At 46.4% G+C, this 17,765-nt stretch overlaps 1 protein-coding gene across 1 annotated transcript; it reads right to left on the bottom strand.

Moving 5' to 3' along the window:
• Positions 1-439: 439 nt before the first annotated feature.
• Positions 440-6,537, bottom strand: il11a (interleukin 11a). Its single transcript, XM_076154750.1, has 5 exons — positions 6,079-6,537; positions 5,159-5,316; positions 2,313-2,408; positions 2,008-2,169; positions 440-1,890 (listed from the first exon to the last, which is right to left on the bottom strand). Exons 1-5 carry the CDS (start codon positions 6,083-6,085, stop codon positions 1,711-1,713), a joined length of 603 nt encoding a protein of 200 aa, XP_076010865.1. The 5' UTR covers positions 6,086-6,537; the 3' UTR covers positions 440-1,710.
• Positions 6,538-17,765: the final 11,228 nt, after the last annotated feature.

The following is a 17,765-nucleotide window of genomic DNA, read 5'->3' as shown; positions in this document are numbered from 1 at the left end:
ATTATTGTTTTAAAGCTTCACTATAAAGCTTAAATAAATCTACACTTGACCGAGTGCCTCCATTCGTGTTGTTTGTTCTTTCAAACACATATGTGAAGCTTTATGTGGTTTGTATATGTATTTATTGGGTTTTGTATACGTGGTCACACTGACTTCTAGGTAATGTAGTCTTTGTGTATAGCATTTAGCAATGACCGTACATTGCTAATGCCTAAATTCATGGAATTCACAACAGATACTCGTAGTGCACATTCTTTAGTATTTATTTCACCAAGGCACATATTTCACATTGAGGCCAATCAGTGTGTGGAAGAGGCATCTTGATGGTACAACAATAATTTAATTTAACATGATTATATAATAATAGTTAATAAGAATAAAAACAGTATAAAAGTACAAAAAGATAGGAGACTTGCTCCTTTGCAGCACAAAATAAATAGCTCCAACAAGTACTTAAATAAATAGTCAATACTGTAACAAATACTAGAAGAAAATTGACAAAAATTATAGTGAGAAAGAAATTGGTAAAGTATTCGCTATTATATAGTAGAAAACAACATAAGACACAAAAAGCATTGTATACAACAATTTACATTCTTGTACATTTATGTACACTTGCGTTCTCATACATTTATGTACACCTGTACAGAACTATAGTGTCGCAATACATAGTATTTTAAGGCTTGGGGTGTTTAAGCGAATAAAAAACATTTTCTTCCCCAAAGCACAGGTTCAAAATTAGCCAGCTCACTCATCCAAGAGGCTAATCCTAACAAGTTTGTGCAAAGAATCTAATCAGGTCCATCAGTGCTCAGCAACAGGGCACATTCATACAACTTTACCACAACGTTTAATATGCTTCCTCATGCAAAACGGGACAAACAGGCACTGAAAATAGAGTCTTAATCTGTGGTACAAAGGAAGCTATCCACACTCTTCTGTTTGGGTACCATCCTGACATGTACAGATAAATTAAATGTATTCCATGGGCTATCATTTGAGAGTTTAACAAGTGGCACGTTTTAACATGATGGAAGATTCCATGAACAAAATCCTCTGAAATGTATTGTTAAAGATTACTGCAAGAGAGGGATAGCAAACAACCTTTGCTGTCTCAAATGTACAGTATGCTACATCTACTGGAATCAATGGCTAAAAAATTACATCAAATCCAAGAAATCTAAGTTACTTATAAGCAAAGATCAGTATCAGAACTACCGGTTCACGAAGTGCTACTGTGTGTGTTTTTTTCCTTGAGAATCAGTGAGACACAACAGAGGAAAAGAGTACAAAGATGTGGGCAAATACATTTTCACGTAAATACAGAAATAAAGGTGAGAGAGTGACACATTACAACATTAAATAAATAATATTAAATAAATTACTAACAGTCAATAAATAAATAAATACATAAATAACATGGTCCTGAACTAGGTCTCTAGGAGAGTTGGGGAATCATGACGTCATAGTATTTTGACTGGCAGTTTGTCTTAAGGTGAATCTTGACAGCAGTGACTGGCTGCAGTATCAACATCCTCATTGGCTCTGATGTAAAGACTCATTCCTCAGCACACACATCATTGGTTGATGTTGGGCCTCTTAATGAAGGATGCTTTGGATTACAGCGCACACTGACATGGGCTGGATTCCCCTTTGGCAGAGGTGGGACTTTTAATTGGCTCTGCAGCCGTATACACTACATTTTTACTATCATTGTACTGCAGAAATCTTTGGCTTCAGACTGATGAAGGCTCTGTAGGCCCAATCACAGAAGAGTTTGAAATGTTGAAGGAGCTCATGAGAGGACTGCAAGACGTCAAACTGATGGGGGAGGTGAGGGGGGAGGGAGGGAGTGGCCGGAGTCAGCCTTGGTGCTTCAACTCTCAGCATCTGCGGATAGAAGGAGAAGGTATTTTAGCATTTCAGAAGATCTGTGCATCCATTTAAGTATCTGTACTGTACACAGCAGAGAAGGGATGGGTAGGTAGAGAAATTCGGTTTTGTTACCTGATGGTGCAGTAGGGTGATGACAGATTTCATCTGTCTGATCATCTCTACCAGCTTGGGAAGAGCAGGGTGGTGGTGCTTCTTTGAGACCTTGTTCAGCCACTCGAAGTGGTGCTCATACAGCTTCAGGTCAGCATGCAGCTGAGAGAGTGTGGGCTTCAGCTGGAAACAACACAGACATACTTTAGAGACTTGAGGCTGGGTGTGGCAAGATGTAACTGTGCAGATGCAAAGCTCCACTCCTTCAACACACACACACACACACCCACGCACGCAGACAGACAAATCATTTATCAGAGCATTACCTCAAGGTTGTTGAGGTCATTGGCAGATCTGTTGCTCATTTCTGGCAGAGATCTGAACCTGTGAGGCACCACGTCTGAGTCAAAAGCATGGTCCCTCTGAAAGAGAAAAGACACAGAGCAGCCCATTAGTAATTTGCATCAGCACAATTTCAGTCATCCTGAGAGAAGTCACAGCAGCTAAAGGAAAGTATTAGTCTGGTTCTAGCGCCTTGGTTGGATGACTGTTCTGTGCTTAGAGACAGTAGCTTTCACTGAGAGGAGTGTGGTTGATCGGGTCAGTGTGAGTTCACCCACATTCAGCTTCCCCAAAAGGCAACAATAAGAGCAAATGACCTGAACCCACAGGATGTTTTCTACAGAGAGAGAGCATAACAACATATGCAATGACTAAGAAAGCTCCAAGTGGGACAGACAACACAGGGCTGTAGGGAAACTCCAGGGTCACAGCTATAAAAAGATGGAATGACGCAGTGCCGCTGCCCAGTTGTGCCGTAAACTCGGGCCAGACAGCAAATGTAGTGTTCATCATGGCCACCAGAGGGGGATAAACAACCTGATTGCAGATTTATAGAAGCATATCTTATAAAGGCCTTTGTACTCATCAGTGGTGCTTGCAATTTAGTATTATAGATGTACCTGATTGAGTGATGAATGTGAGCACATGGTGGTGACTGATGTGACATGCGTCATTTCCAATCCCCAGAGGAACATAACAACATTAGGGTGATTAGTTCTCAGAAATGTTTGGTGTAAACAGGTTATGTGTGCATCATGCTTCCTTGACCTGTTATGTTGCCTTTTCCTTGTTGTGCGTTTTTCTTATTGTTGTTTGTGTTGTGCTGATGTTTTACTCCTGAATGTGCTGCATTGTCTCCTGTTTTTCCATCAGCCTCTCATAACAGCTCACTAATGTTTGTGGTCCAATGTTTTCTCTCTCTCTCTCTCTCTCTCTCTCTCTCTCTCTCTCTCTCTCTCTCTTTCTCTCTCTCTCTCTCTCTCTCTCTCTCTGTCTCTCTCTCTCCCTCTTGCTTGTACCAGGTGCACTGGTGCATGCCACATCACATGCACATGTGCATGCACACACATACACTGCTGGCTTGTCATCCACTTCTCTCTCTGATCTTTTTATCTCTTGTGGTTTTTGCTCCATCTTTCTCAGCCTTTAATTCAGCCTCTTATCCTTCTTGCTCTCCATTGCAGATCATGACCTCACCTGTCAGAACTGAGCATCTTTTTTCTTCCTGAATGCAAATACTGGAATGTGATAAATCTTTTTGATTTTTATCAGGTCACTTTGCTGTGGCGACCAAAAACCAAACACTAAACACCGCACCTACAAAACCACAACTATTTACAGAACCCACAATACACACATGTTGCCACACAAATAATGACACACAAATGCATTCACACATATGCTCATACAGACACATAGGAGCACATGCAACACTGTGTGACTCATGAATCTACACAAATATATACGGACACACACACACACACACACACACACACACACACACACACACACACACACACACACACACACACATTTTTTTCTCTTTAATGCACCATTTTTATAGCTTTCTTGCAGGGACTTTCCATGGATTCCCATTCTATTTATCTTTCCTAACATTGACCTCTGTTTAGTGGAACTTTACATATGAAGAAAAAACTTAAAATAAATAAATAAAAATAACTGGTTCACATAACTGAACTACTGCCACTGCCATATGTGGCCCTGCATCATTTGATACTTCTTTGGGCTCCAAGTTAGACACTGCTTTGCTCATAAAGCACCACACACACACAAACACACACACACACACCTGCTGAACCCTATCTCATGAGCAAGACTAGAGAGAGTATGCGGCTATTTTTGATTTCATCCCCTGAACAAAAGAGTTTTAGGATTTGCATAATGCAAAAATAGAATCTCGATCAGTCATGTGTAACCAAAGATCCAGAGATATGTTCCCGCTTTCTTTTCACCTGTTAAAACACAGTGTGATACACAATCACCAGCTGGTGCCAAACCTTGGCTGAAGTTCTCAAATCTGATTTCCCTACCCACTTCACTCTCAAGATAATAAGACTCTTGGCCAGAAATGGAAGTACAGCATGTTCACATGGTTCATTTTACATAAAAGCAAACAGAAACTCACTCAACCCTATTCACATTTCTACAGTCTTGCCCTTTAATGTAAACATGTTTGTATGTAGACAGTGTATATTCAATACACTTTGCTGTCATTTCTCAAACATGACAAATTATATTTAGTTGGGTCCTGGTACAGTGTTGATGTGTGACCTCCATGTCTACATTGGTAGACAGTCTCTTTAATTCAATAAGATTCGACACATTCTTTTACAAGGAATACTACTGGTACAGTGATCAATCTGGTCAGGTGACCAGAACAGGCGACTGCTGAGTCAGACCTCCCCTCCCTTCTGTGTCCAGATTAAGTGTGAGATCACTCAGTCAAATCTCCCCTAAGGCTTTGCTGCCCTGATCTAAGCACAATGGAGCCCAGCCAGTCTGTCATCAATGAAAGCAGCTTAAATGAGACTGACGTTCTGAGGAAGTTACTGTAGTTCAGCCAAACAATGTTTTTTACAACAGATACACTGTGAACTGTGCTTGAAGTGAATGGTTACCTCAGCTGAAAGGTAATATTAACACCAAAATCTAATTAAAGCTAGTTCAATCAAGGAGGGCTCTGTTGAAATGACCAGCATCCTCTTCCTCCCTTACACTTCCAATTCAATTAGCAAAGTACAGAGCCTCATTAGCCTCGGCCAATCAATAGCTGAGATTGGTAATCATTGTGACGACATTCTCCACTTACCAGCAGTTCTTGGGTCATCTTCATTAGATTTTTGGTCTGATTGGATAGTTTATCCATATCACTGGGCCTCCTATGTGGGACCGGCGTGGCAGACGTAAATACAGGCAGCTGAGCCAATAGCAGCGAGAACAGGAGTGATGAGGAGGAGTCCAGCAGCACTGCAGGGGAAGGGGAAAAAAACGGAAGCAATTAGTGGAAAGGCGCTGTCATCCCACCATAATGATAATGACCTCAGGCCACGGCTGTCAACTCCAGGGGAAGATATTGCACCATAACATAAACAATAGTTCCAGACTTGGCAGAGGAATCCTGTACAGCTTCAGTGTCAGAGTCATGTTTTCACAAGCTGCATGCAAATCATTAAATCATTCAAAGCTGGGCTTTGACACTGAATATTACCATTGCTTTACCATAAGCAACTCAATGAATGCTGCTGATTGTCACACCTGCAACTGGATAGGTACGTGAGTTGGTGGTATAAATTATATAGACCAAGCCAAGTCAACTCTGTAACAGTAAGCTCATTCATTCTCATTCCTTTCAAGTTCAAATACAAGGTAGAGTAAGTATTAAAAGGGAACCACAAGTGGGAATGAAATGATGAATGCCTGATAATTACAGGTGAACCACAAGAATCACAGCCAAGAACACTGCAGGAGCATCTGAGCTCCCACGGATGGCTCAGATTCACAAGGAAAAAGGGGTTCAACAAGAGTGAATGCATCCATACTGTAAAGCCACACAAACAGCAGCTAAGTCATGAGCTCAGTCAAGTTGTTGGTATAGTCTATCAGGTGATGTTATAACAGCTGCTATCAGTCACAGAAAAAGGGTTAGAACACACACAATTCAACACATATCAGCACATCAAACTAAACTGAAGCAATGACAGCAATAAAAGAACATATACAGTCACTTACATTTCATATTGGTTCGGATCCAAGGAATCAGCAAGTAAACAAACTTGGATAAATAAATAAATAGAGGAAAATTAATAAATAAATGTGAACTCCGGAAAGGGTCACGTGCTCCCGGTTCTCTTCTTGGCTCTCACTCTTCAAGTCAGAGTGATGATGAGGAGGAAAGTTGCCAGGAGTAGACAAGAGAGTGAATGAATGAGAGAGAGAGAGAGGGAGAGAGAGAGTGAGTGAGAGAAAGCAGAGAGATGCCTGACAGAAGGAGAGAGAGAGACAAACAGAGAGAGAGAGAAGGAGAAGAGGTGAGAATATCTCCGAACCTTCTCTGAGTTGAGTCAAAGTTTTGGGATCAGCCCCTATGTCGTCTTTATGGAGGCAGAGAGACACTTAGACAGTGTGGATAGAGAGAGGGAACAGGAGTGCAGAGACAGAGAGAGAGGGATGCGAGTGTGCTAAGTCCAATTTTTGCGCGCAGTGAAGTGTTTAGGCTTGTTTAAAACTTCCTTTATAAAGACGTCGGGCCTATGACACATCGGCGCAGTGACTCACTTCATTCATAAAAACACACACAGACACACACGCTCTCTCTCTCTCTCGCTCTCTCTCTCTCTCTCCCTCTTTCCTCCTCCCCTCCTCTCCCCTCCCCTCCCCGACGCTGCCTGTCTCTCTTTGCGAAACTTTAAAAAAATGTTCCGTTGTTTTTTCTCTCCCTCTCTCTCCCCCACCCTCTCTCTCCCTCCTCCCCCTCTCTATCACTTTCTCCCCTCCTGTCCTCTCTCGCTCGCTATCTGCAGCACTTCCTCCGTCGCATCCCGCTACCTGCGCCAATCGAGTCCCCATCTACCCCTCTCTCTCTTTATCTCTCCATTCATCTGCACATCTCTTCCCCTCGCTCTCTCTTTCTCCCTCTCTCTCTCTCTATCTCTCTCTATCTCTCTCTATCTCCGCAGACGTTTTAAAAAGCACCATTGTTTCATGAGCATCAGCATATCTCAGACCATGTATCATGACAGCTCTCTCTCTCTCTCTCTCTCTCTCTCTCTCTCTCTCTCTCTCCTTTTCTCACCCCTCTCTACTTTTTTTTCAGACAGAGCCCCTCCTGAGACAGCGGCCTGTTATTTCCACTGCCCCCCCTACACACACACACACACACACACACACACACACACACACACACACACACTCCTCATCCTACCACCCACCCACCCCCTTCTTTTTTCTTCCCTCTCTCTCTCTCTCTCTCTCTCTCTCCCTCTCTCCCTCTCTCCCTCTCTCTCTCCAGGGTGAAGGAAAGAGTGAGGAGTGAGAGAGGGATAGGAGCAGGGGAGAGGTGTTGAAGGGGCCTCTAGAAAGTGTTGCATAGAAACAGTGAGTGGACACACAGTCCACACACAGACACACACACACACACAGACACACAGACACAGACACACACACACACACACACACACACACAAACATACACCACAGGACATTAACACCGACACACACACCGGGGCTGTCGGGGTTGGTGGGGTCAACGCGGCAGACACACACACGTACGCACAGAGAGATGTACATACACACACGCGCAAAGAAAAACAAACACACACAAATAATAGTCTACTGTACACACACACCGACACACTTTCTCACACTATCTGTATGTCTCTGTCTCTCTTTCTCTCTCTATCTTTCGCTCTCTCTTTCACACACACGATATAAACACATAGTGGAGGCCGCCTGGAAACACTCAGTCAGGTGCAGTAAAGCGTGGCCCACTGTTGCAAAGGGCAGAAATTAGTTTCCAGACATCAAGGCAAAGAGGGACAGTGAATGCAACATACTGTACACATGCTGTATATGCCAGGGCAGTCACACACACACACACACACACACACACACACACACACACACACACACACACACACACACACACACACACATCAGATAGAGAGAGAGAGAGGGAGAGAGAGCGACAAGGGAAAAGGAAGAAAGCGTTTTTGAGTCTGGGTGTGAGATTAGGAGACCCTCATTCACAGACGTACACTCATGGTGTGGTTAGAAAATAATTAGTGGTGGGCCTTGTATGTGCACACACACACACACATACACACGCATAGGCATACACAGATTTGCCAGTCCAGCGGTGGGCCTACACAGACAAACAAACACACTCCGAATGATGAGGGCCCGGTGGCAGAGCGTGGGCGGCGGAGTTGTTGTGGCGATGGAAGGGTCACGATCTGCTTTCTCGGGTCAACTGCAGAGAAGAAAAGAAGGGGAAAGGAGGAGAGAGGGAGAGAAGGAGAGGAAATGGATGAGTGTGGTTGGACGGAGGGAGATATTGACACACTCGTTCTTTTTAATTTCCCACATCAAAGGGCCGTTTGAAGACACAGCTGGGGAGAGAAGAAAAGAAAGAGTGAAGTTAGTCACTCTCCCTCATTCGCTCACTGGGCTGCGTCTCATGATGGGGGTCTCCTGGGTGGTTCTGAAGCCTGTTACACCATCCGCCAACGCTGTCACACACACACACACACACACACACACACACACACACACACACACACACACACCCACCCACACACACGCAAACGCTACGACACCAGGGTGTGTATCTTGTGTTAGAGCGCGTAGATACGAGCGCAACAAATAAAAACTGGACGTGTATCTTTGTTTAGACTTTTGTTTTTGTGTGTGTGTGTGTGTGTGTGAGAGAGAGAGAGAGAGAGAGAGAGAGAGAGAGAGAGAGAGAGAGAGAGCACACACTGGCGCATGCTTGTTGGAAAAGGGGGAATCCAGGGTTTGTGTAAATGGGTGTGCGTACAGTATATGTGTGTAATTATGGGTATGTGGTGGTATAAGTGCGGTGTCTGTGTAACGTGCACAAGCGTCGGTGTTTGCGTGTGTGCGCCTTCGTGTGTGTGTGTGTGTGTTTGTGTGTGGCCTTCATATGCTACCCATTACATCACCAATCTGTGTAAACCACTATAGGAGGAGAAACAGAGTGAGACACTCAGACGACGACCTCAAAGACATCAGAAAGAGGAGGAAGGGGAACCTGTGACACGGCCTGCCAGGCTTCGCTGCCAGACAAACTTTACTCACACACGCTTCACTCAGCTCGCTCACGCTGCACACTGGCTTTCCTGTGCGCCGCGGCATGTATTCACACATTATTACACACTCACACTCTTCGCTCACCTTTTTGCCGTGTTAGTAATCCAAAGCGAGGTCATAATTGGCCTCCAATGCTATGAAAGAATCAGAGTGAGAGTTTCGATCTGTCATTATTCATACCTGGAAAGCACGAGGTCCAGCTTCCTCCTTCCTTATTTGTGTGTGTGTGTGTGTACACTGTGATTAGTATGATGTGAACAAATAGCCAACCAGTTCGTTCTGATATTACTGGTTTACCCATAAATGTTTATTGCCGCAGGTTAATTTCCAGTGTCCAGGTGGGTGATAAAGTGGACTTGCGGGTTTGATGGTTAAGTCGTCTGCTTACCTCACGGTGTCAAATGTAAACAGAGTAAAATGTTGGACATGACGCAGCGCAGCCTGGCTGGTAAACGGGATTACCAGAGAAGCAGTTGTAATAAATTCATCTTTTTTTTTTTTTTTTTGCATCCTCATTTCCTCCAGGGAATTCCAGCAGGGCCTGAGTAAACACACGCGGAGATTACGCTCCGAGGGAAAACCAAAGCTCCTGACCTATTACTGTTAATATTTACTCTCCTATAACAGGATGCTTTAAACTTTCCCCGGCTACCCCTTCTCTTCTTCTTCTTCTTCTTCTTCGTCATTCGGATCGTCCATTCATTCTCTCCAGCTACTAGTACTTAATTCCAGTATATGGGGTGCCCTATCTGGGTGTCATCGTCATGGTAACCTTACTCTAATTTCCTATCCGTTGCAGTCGTCAGCCCCATTCTCCTTCACCCCTCCGCTTGCCCCCCTTATGCATGGACCTGCGTCAGAGAGCGAGTGAGTGTGTTAATGGCTGAAGGGGGGGAAAGAGGGGAACAGTGACACACATGAGGGGGTCTGTGCTCATAAAGTGACGTCTCTGACTCTCTCTCTCAATGTTAGTGATCAGTGTTAATGTGCTGCGGTTGTCTTTCAAACAGATATATGACAGGAGGACCCCCCACCCAACCCCCCTACACACACATACACACACACATATGCTCCCCCAATCTACCCTCCACTGTTGGGAAAACTCCCCATGGACGCCATTTACAAATTATGCGTGTCAATTGCTGGCTTCCTTTTCCATGTGCAGGACCTTCTTGAGACAGATATGGCTGTTGTGCATCTGTTGCTTTGCCTTTTTATTAGACCATTAAAGGAGGACATTAACCAGCATCATTATTGCAGGTTTCCTCTGGTGGCTCAGCTCACAGAGCTGTGCAAAGGGCAGGATGCAGGGATGAAAGGGAGAGCGTGAGGCAAACTTTTCTCCCAGCAACTGGGGGAGCAAAATGTTTAAATCAGCTCTCTATTAAACACACATTTACGAGGCTCATTTTGTTTGGAAACCAAACTCTATGGTATGTGACAAAACACAGTGTGCGTGTGTGTGTGCGCGTGTGTGTCAGTGAGTGCTTGCGTGCACGTGTGTGTGTATGTGTGAGCTGACACACTCCCGCTCCCAAACTGCTCACCTGCTCACCTTCTCTCTCACTTTATCTCTCACTGCTTCCAAGGAGCGGACGTAGAGGAAATCTGTGAATGAATCAGTTGAAACGATCGGTCACAGACAGAGTGTGAGAGAGAGTAGAGGAAGGGGAGGGGGGCAGGGGGGTACTGCGGGAAGTAAGCAACCCACGCAAAAGGAACGTTTTACTGTGCAAACACTCTTTCCATCGAGCCTGCATGCTCCCTCCATCTCAGTCTGGTGTTAACACAGTGCAGAGCCCCGGCCTGTCTCAGAGCTCCCGTTCTCTCCTACGGTCGCTCCTGCTCGTCTCACCGCCATTCTCAGTCGCCCTAAACATTCTTTCCTCTCCTGTCATTGTGTGTCCTGTCTGCATCCCTCTCTCCCCATCTCTTCCTCCCTACAAAGTGATTCCCTTCTACTCCTCCTTACTTTCTATTTCGCAGGCTTACGTGCTTCCTGCCTCATTGCCCGCTCACTCACTCACACACACACACACACACACACACACACACACACACACACACACACACACACACACACGCACATTCAGTTGTGTAAACTAGTGCATGTTTGGATCAATTAACTCACAAAAAAGTACAACATTGAGCAATCATTCATATTCATCAATCTGTTGCAAACATCATTGCCCCACTGACCTCATACAGAACTTTCCAAAATTTGAAGGAAGAAAGAGAAGAGAAGAGAAGAGAAGAGAAGAGAAGAGAAGAGAAGAGAAGAGAAGAGAAGAGAAAAGAAGAGAAGAGAAGAGAAGAGAAGAGAAGAGAAGAGAAGAGAAGAGAAGAGAAGAGAAGAGAAGAGAAGAGAAGAGAAAGTGAAGCTTCTATTTTTAGTGCATTCCTTAGCGTGCAGAAAAGTCGCCCTGGAGACATTACTTGTACTTTCTCTGTGCTTTTGTCAGTCTACTTGCACATTTTCTGTGGTGCGATACTACGTGTGTGTGTATATCTGTGTACGTGTGTGTCAGTGATGTATACTGTATCAGAGCTGACCACTACTTGCCGGCGCGCCATGTGTCTGCGTCAGCCACACACTGAGCCTGTTGTCATGTTATTCTACGGAAGCTGAGCGCTGCTGACAAACACTTTGGGGGAAATGGGGAGGGGTGTGTGTGCGTGCGTGTGTGTGTCTTGCGTGCGCTGGGAGGGGGAGAAGGGGGGGGGGGGGGGGGTCAGGCAGAGCGGAGAAGACAGGAACGAGTGAGGGTTACAGGAAGACAAAGGGAAAAGGAATCGAGTGACGTCGCAGTTTGCCCTGCATGAGCAACTTTGTCAACGTGATGTGACCCCTTGTCACAAAGGGGGTGGGAGGCTGCCCTTTAGCAGATGGATGGAAACACACACACACACACACAAGACAAACAAACAAAAACCTACACAAACACACATGCTTACGTCTGTCGGAGCACCATTACATTTAACTCCCGCATTTAAAACAATTTATAACCCTCTTCCCCCTTTAACCCGACGTGGCCTGGCTGCTTCAGTGAATGCTGACGCACTTCAGGCCTCTCCTTCGCTGGCCATTCATTACATTAACGGTCATTACACGCCGGCAATCATAAATCAACCTCCCACAACAATGATAGCAGATAACACAACTTATAACGCAGCACATGGGCAGCTGTATTGATTCGGCCGTCGTTCCACTGACAACTTCCCGTGCGTCAGTCATGCAGAGTGTGTAAATTTCATCATAACCCAGAGTCAACACAACGGGGGAAATTTCATATCCGCATGTTGTCTGTGTTTATGTTTTTGAAGTGGCATGCAGATGGAATAGCGAGCCGAGCACAACAGAGGATGGACGCGTGGATCACAAAGACGTCTGTCTCTGTCCTCACGCAGGCTTTGTGTTCGACGTGACCGCGAATGATCCGATTGAAATTTGTGCCGTCATGTTTTTGCTTGTTTTCTTCTCGTTCTTTTATATAAACTATCAACTGTTTCTCTCCCCTTGTGACTCCTCAGACAGGCTGTTATCTCTGGAGCGGCGAGATTAAGATGTGAAAATAATGTGTTTGCGTGCATTCTTCTTCACCGCCATTATCATTATCTCCCACTGACATGTCTGAGTCTGAGCAGCCGAGCAACTTCCCTTCCCTGTTTTTATTTTCTTGACCTTCACCTTCGGTTCACCGGGGAAGTTTGCCGATGCTTTGCTAAATGTGCACTTAGCCGGCCGCCTTTATCGCGGCAGGATTATGACTCAGAAGAATGACATGAAAGTTATTCCGATCTCTGTATTCCCGTTCCCATATTTATGTGCACTTTGACCCCCCTGCCATTCCCAATAAGCCACAAATTGCTCTTCTGAGAGTCTAAGGAGCCTTGCATGTCTCCTTTTATCAATAACAGTCTGTGAGTCAGTGAGTTAGAAATGAAAGCCATCCAGATTTTTCTATTTTTGGCAGCGAGTTCACACACATTAGCATTGCACCCTTCACCACCACCACTGTCTTTTATGTCCCCCTCCCTTTTCTCTGCCTGGCTCCTTGTCTACTTTCTGCTCATCCATCACGCCGTCCATCCTCATCAGAAGGTCACCGCTGGCTGGCTCAATGAATGAACGGCGTTGGGTGGCCTCGGTGTCTGCCTTCTATTACAGACGCCCTCGCATCTGGCTAGACCCCCGGTAGTGCCAGGAAGCATGCCAGGAATGCATGGAATGGCCCAGCGAGCGATACGGAGGAAATTCCCTCACAATAGAATGGACTCGGAGCCCAGAAACAACAGCCTCACTGACAGTTACCGGAGGGGGGGGGGGGGGGGTTGATGACGACAAAGAGTGGGACGGGACAGAGCAGAACGCCTGGAAAGACATACTGTAGGTACATGTTTGACGTTAAGACAATAAACACGGTGACAACAGCTGTTCCAAGGAAGATGACGGGAATGGCGAAGACGGAGGGAATACACGTTGTATTGATAAAGGAGTGGAGAAAAGAGCAAATGACCCGAGATAAAGAGATGGAGGTGATGGAGTAAGACGAGCAAAACAAAGCGTTGCCATGGCAGAGAAGGGCCGAACAAAGATAATGACGTCAAAGAGGTAAAACAGACAAAAGTCTGTCCAAAGGGTGGATGGCCGGCCAGTCACGGTTCAGGAAGGAAGCGGCAAGATAGAGGAACGGTACAGGAAAGACGAACCCCTTCAATCAGCCCGTGATTGGGTGAGCCTGACAGCCTGGTGGAAGAGGAGGAGACACACGCATCACAGGCAGATTTCTGGCTGGTGAGTCCCCAGCTTTGACTGACAGGACCCCTTTGTGACTCAGGGGCCTGGCTCTCCTGCCACTCCCCCCCGACCCCCCTCCCCTCCTCACCGGGCCATCTGCAGTCTGCAGGGGGGCTTAGGTTTCAGGCTCAGGTTCAATCGCAACGCACGACCAGGCGATTTCACCCAATGAACACAGACGCGCCGAAGCCATGACGAGATCTGAACCTCACTACAAAGTCGTGCGAGTATCTGCCTTGACAGTGTCCAACGACAAGTCCAGGCTACGTCCCTCCTGTCTGGGTGCCGGGGCTGATTTGGGGCAAGTAGGTAATAGCTTTGAGCTGTCAAATTGCACTGGGAGGGATTGAATTACCTACCACCGGGGTAGCCCCCCTGCCCCCGCCGCCGCCGCCGCCGCCCACCCCACTACATTTTTGTGTTTCGCCTGGATTACATCAGCATTTAGGCTCCTTCATCTGTGAGCAAGCACATACCTCACATTCACCGAGGAGGCCAGGATTATGTCTAATGTGTTACAACAGAAAACCGGATAGAGGGAGATATGGAGGAGGGCCGGAAGTGTTTTCAGCCCATCCCCGTACATAGTTTAGGTAGAGGACCGCTTGATGGTGATCCGGTTTCTTTGTGTGTGAGTGTGTGTTTGTGTGAATGCCTGCGAGCCTGCATGTGTGCTTATTGTTCTTATCTGGCCTAAACCCAGTCTTCTCTGTATTCAGATCCTAAATAACAAAGAACCTATGACGAAATGAAATATTATCCATGAAAACTCCCCAATGTGTCTTATCTTGTATGAGAATGAATCACTCATCTAATATTGTGATCACAGCACAGACGGTTGTGATAAAATAAAATAAAAGAAGGTGGATAAAGAAGTTTCTGGTCTCAATCTGGGCCGGTTCTCTTAAAAGCTCTGGACTGATTAATCTTCAGAGTGAGTTCAACATTGTAAAGTGTAACAATGACACCGACGACGATGAAAGGAGAGACACAGACGTCATACACACAACTGAACATAAGGCTGCAATTTGACACAAAGAGTTCAATGCAGTGCAGAATCTGATTCCGCCTCTCTCTCTCTCTCTGTCTCTCCCTCTCTCTCTCTCTCTCTGGTGGCTCCCTGCCTTATTGACCCATGTGAAAGAGCTGACACGAGGGCTGACGACGGGTGAGGGTGTGAGATCAGAGACGCTGGGTTGAGTTGAGGTGGTGGAAGGAGACAGGGAGACAAGAAGGAGGAAACAAACTTTTTTTTTTTTTTTTTTTTTTTTTTTTGTAAGTCCATTAAAAAAGAACCCCTGGGAAGTTTTGGAATACTGACACAGCTGAGGTGGAGCCCGGGGGCAGTCAGGCGGGAGGCAGGGTGTTTTCATGTGTTTATGTATGTGTTTTCCTTCACTACTAAGCTTTATATTTGGTTGTGGGTCTGTCTGTCTGTCCGTCTGTCTCTCGGGCCCTCTGCTATGAGTGACAAGGGTTCACTCAGGGGTATAGGAACAACCCTGAGGGATGACCTGTGGAACAACCCTGTTATCCTCCAGGGAGAGATGCTATTGAGGTGCGGTCCCCCACCACCCTTCACCTCCAATGTGCCGAATCAGTGGAAGGCAGAAACCCAGAGAGTATCCCTGACACTAATATGGAAAAAAGCCTGTTTGGAGCGAATATAAGGGCAAATATTATTCTTCCTGAGCGTAACCACGGCGAGCACCTCTGACCTGGCAGTGAAAGTGCTGAAACAAAAAGCCCAAAGACTTTTTCTGCTCCATCAAAGGAGAGCTACATAAAATAAACATGACCATCAGATTACCACGCTGAACACGGGGCCGCGTTAGCCTGCGCCGGCCGCCCTGCCGCCCAGCCCAATAGCTCTATGGGAGTTAAGTGTGGGGTCCGCTCAGTCAACACCATGACGCAAAATGGAACAAGCCTCTGACAGAAGCCCCAGGCTGATGGAATAAGGCCCCTACCCACAGGCCCACAGGCCCCCTGGCCCGAGAGAAACACGGCAGAGAGAGAATGAGAGCGAGGCAGGAAAACAGAAAAGCGACGAGGAGGAAAGGAGGGAAAAGGTAGATGAGGACGTTTTGGGAAAGAAAAAAAAAAGAGGAAAAGAGACCACCGGTTCCAAATTGGTGGCACTGGCCCCATCCCAAATAAACTTCTGGCACACGTGAAATGCACGGCTGCTGCTGCTCCGGAGAGCGTGCAGCAGGCAGGACAGACAGCCGCCAGTGGAGAGGAGGCCGGGGCAGGGCAGGGCAGGGCAAGGCAGGGTATAGTGGTTGGTGGTGGTGGTTGTAGCTGCCAGTGAGACTTTGAGGCTTAGCTGGCTGCTCCCACTAACACTGGACAGCCTCAGCCTGGTGGATCTGACCTCACAGGGGTTCTTTATATCCCTGCGTGTGCCTGTGTACGTTTGTGTGCGGGGAGAGGGGGGGGAGCATGCATGTGCGCACCAAAAAAACTTTGTGTGTTTATGTGTGTGTTTCACATCTGGGTGACGTAACTGGTAGGAAACAGATCTGTCCCCTGAGGAAGAGCGAGGGTTTTCTCTTGGCCCTTCAGTCACCCCACTGAGGCCCTGCTGTCCATTTCATTGGTCATCGGTCAACGTCTCCCCACTCAACAATGCTTCTCTAACCTCACCCACAGTCTGTTGTCTGTCTGCGTTTGACTGATTTCCATCGCAGCACTTCTGACCTTCTCTCCAGCCGTCTCAAACCTGACGCAGATTCCTACACCCCCAGTCTGTCTTTCTGTTTGTCTGTGAACTTTTAGAGATTCCCCTGGTCCGGTGTTTCCTTCCTGGGTTCAACAAAAGACTCTGGCCTGGAGCCTTACACAATATTCCACTCTGTTTAAGTCTGGCCCTGCTTCTCTGACTCTCTGATGACTGTGCATCCTAAAACTGGGTTCTTAAATATCTTGACTCCAGGAGACCTCTCATCAGAAACATTGGTCCTCTTGCCATGTGGGGCAATGACACAAAAGTAATTCCAGACTGGACCTGCTGTTCCATGATATTTGGTAATGATGACTACTTTGAATGTAAACAATCACATTTTCCCCAGTTTCCTGATAGAACGTGCCTCAGAAGCTCCACGGTGATCGTGTTCTGCCCTTTCCCCTGACGTATGACTTGAAAACAACTCTTTTTAGGCTTTAGGATGACGCAGGGCTCAGGTAAAGTGTTACCAGATTACAAATAGATACTGTGACTGTGGGCCAGACTGTAGTTGTTAGTGTTAAATGTGAGAGCCATGGGCTCTTTCTGGTTCCTGAAAATGACTCCTGTGCGTACACCAGTGAATACAATCACTGTGGTCCACTGGGCCTCACACCAACAGCATTGCATTACAGTGCAGCCTCCCTACTGTTCTCTTTTTCTTTTCATCCCTCTCTCTTTTCTCCTCTGACTCAGCTGTTTTGTAGGAAACTCCGTCTCTTTGAAGAAGGGAAGAATCTTTCATTACTCGACAGCGGGGAGAGAGAAGGAAAGAGGGAGATGAGAGGGAGAGAATAACTGCCCCATTGTCTTCAGCCCCCCCACCCTACTCCCCCCCCCCCCCCCCCCCCCCCCCCCCCTTTCCACCAATGATAATTGTGTTTAAGCTAATTACAGAGAGTCGCTACAGCAGGTGTGGGACTCTGCACCTGGACAAAGAAGCCTCCTTAGTTTGTGTGTGAGCCAGAGAGAGATGACTATGTGAGTGTGTGAGTGAGTGTGTGTGTGTGCGTGCTTGTGTGTGTATGACTACGCAATTCAGGGTGAAAGTGTGTATGACAT

This window comes from Genypterus blacodes, unplaced genomic scaffold, assembly GCF_046128005.1.
Source record: "Genypterus blacodes isolate CSIRO-AG114 ecotype Tasmania unplaced genomic scaffold, CSIRO-AGI_Gbla_v1 ptg000063l_1, whole genome shotgun sequence".
NCBI lineage: Eukaryota > Metazoa > Chordata > Actinopteri > Ophidiiformes > Ophidiidae > Genypterus > Genypterus blacodes.
This window is presented reverse-complemented; position numbering and strand designations above follow the sequence as displayed.

Excerpts from the sequence above, each read along its gene's own strand:
- il11a (XM_076154750.1), bottom strand. Across the intron at positions 2,409-5,158 it reads AGATGACCCAAGAACTGCTG|AGGGACCATGCTTTTGACTC; the intron begins GTAAGTGGAGAA and ends TTTCTCTTTCAG. Across the intron at positions 2,170-2,312 it reads ATGACCTCAACAACCTTGAG|CTGAAGCCCACACTCTCTCA; the intron begins GTAATGCTCTGA and ends TGTTGTTTCCAG.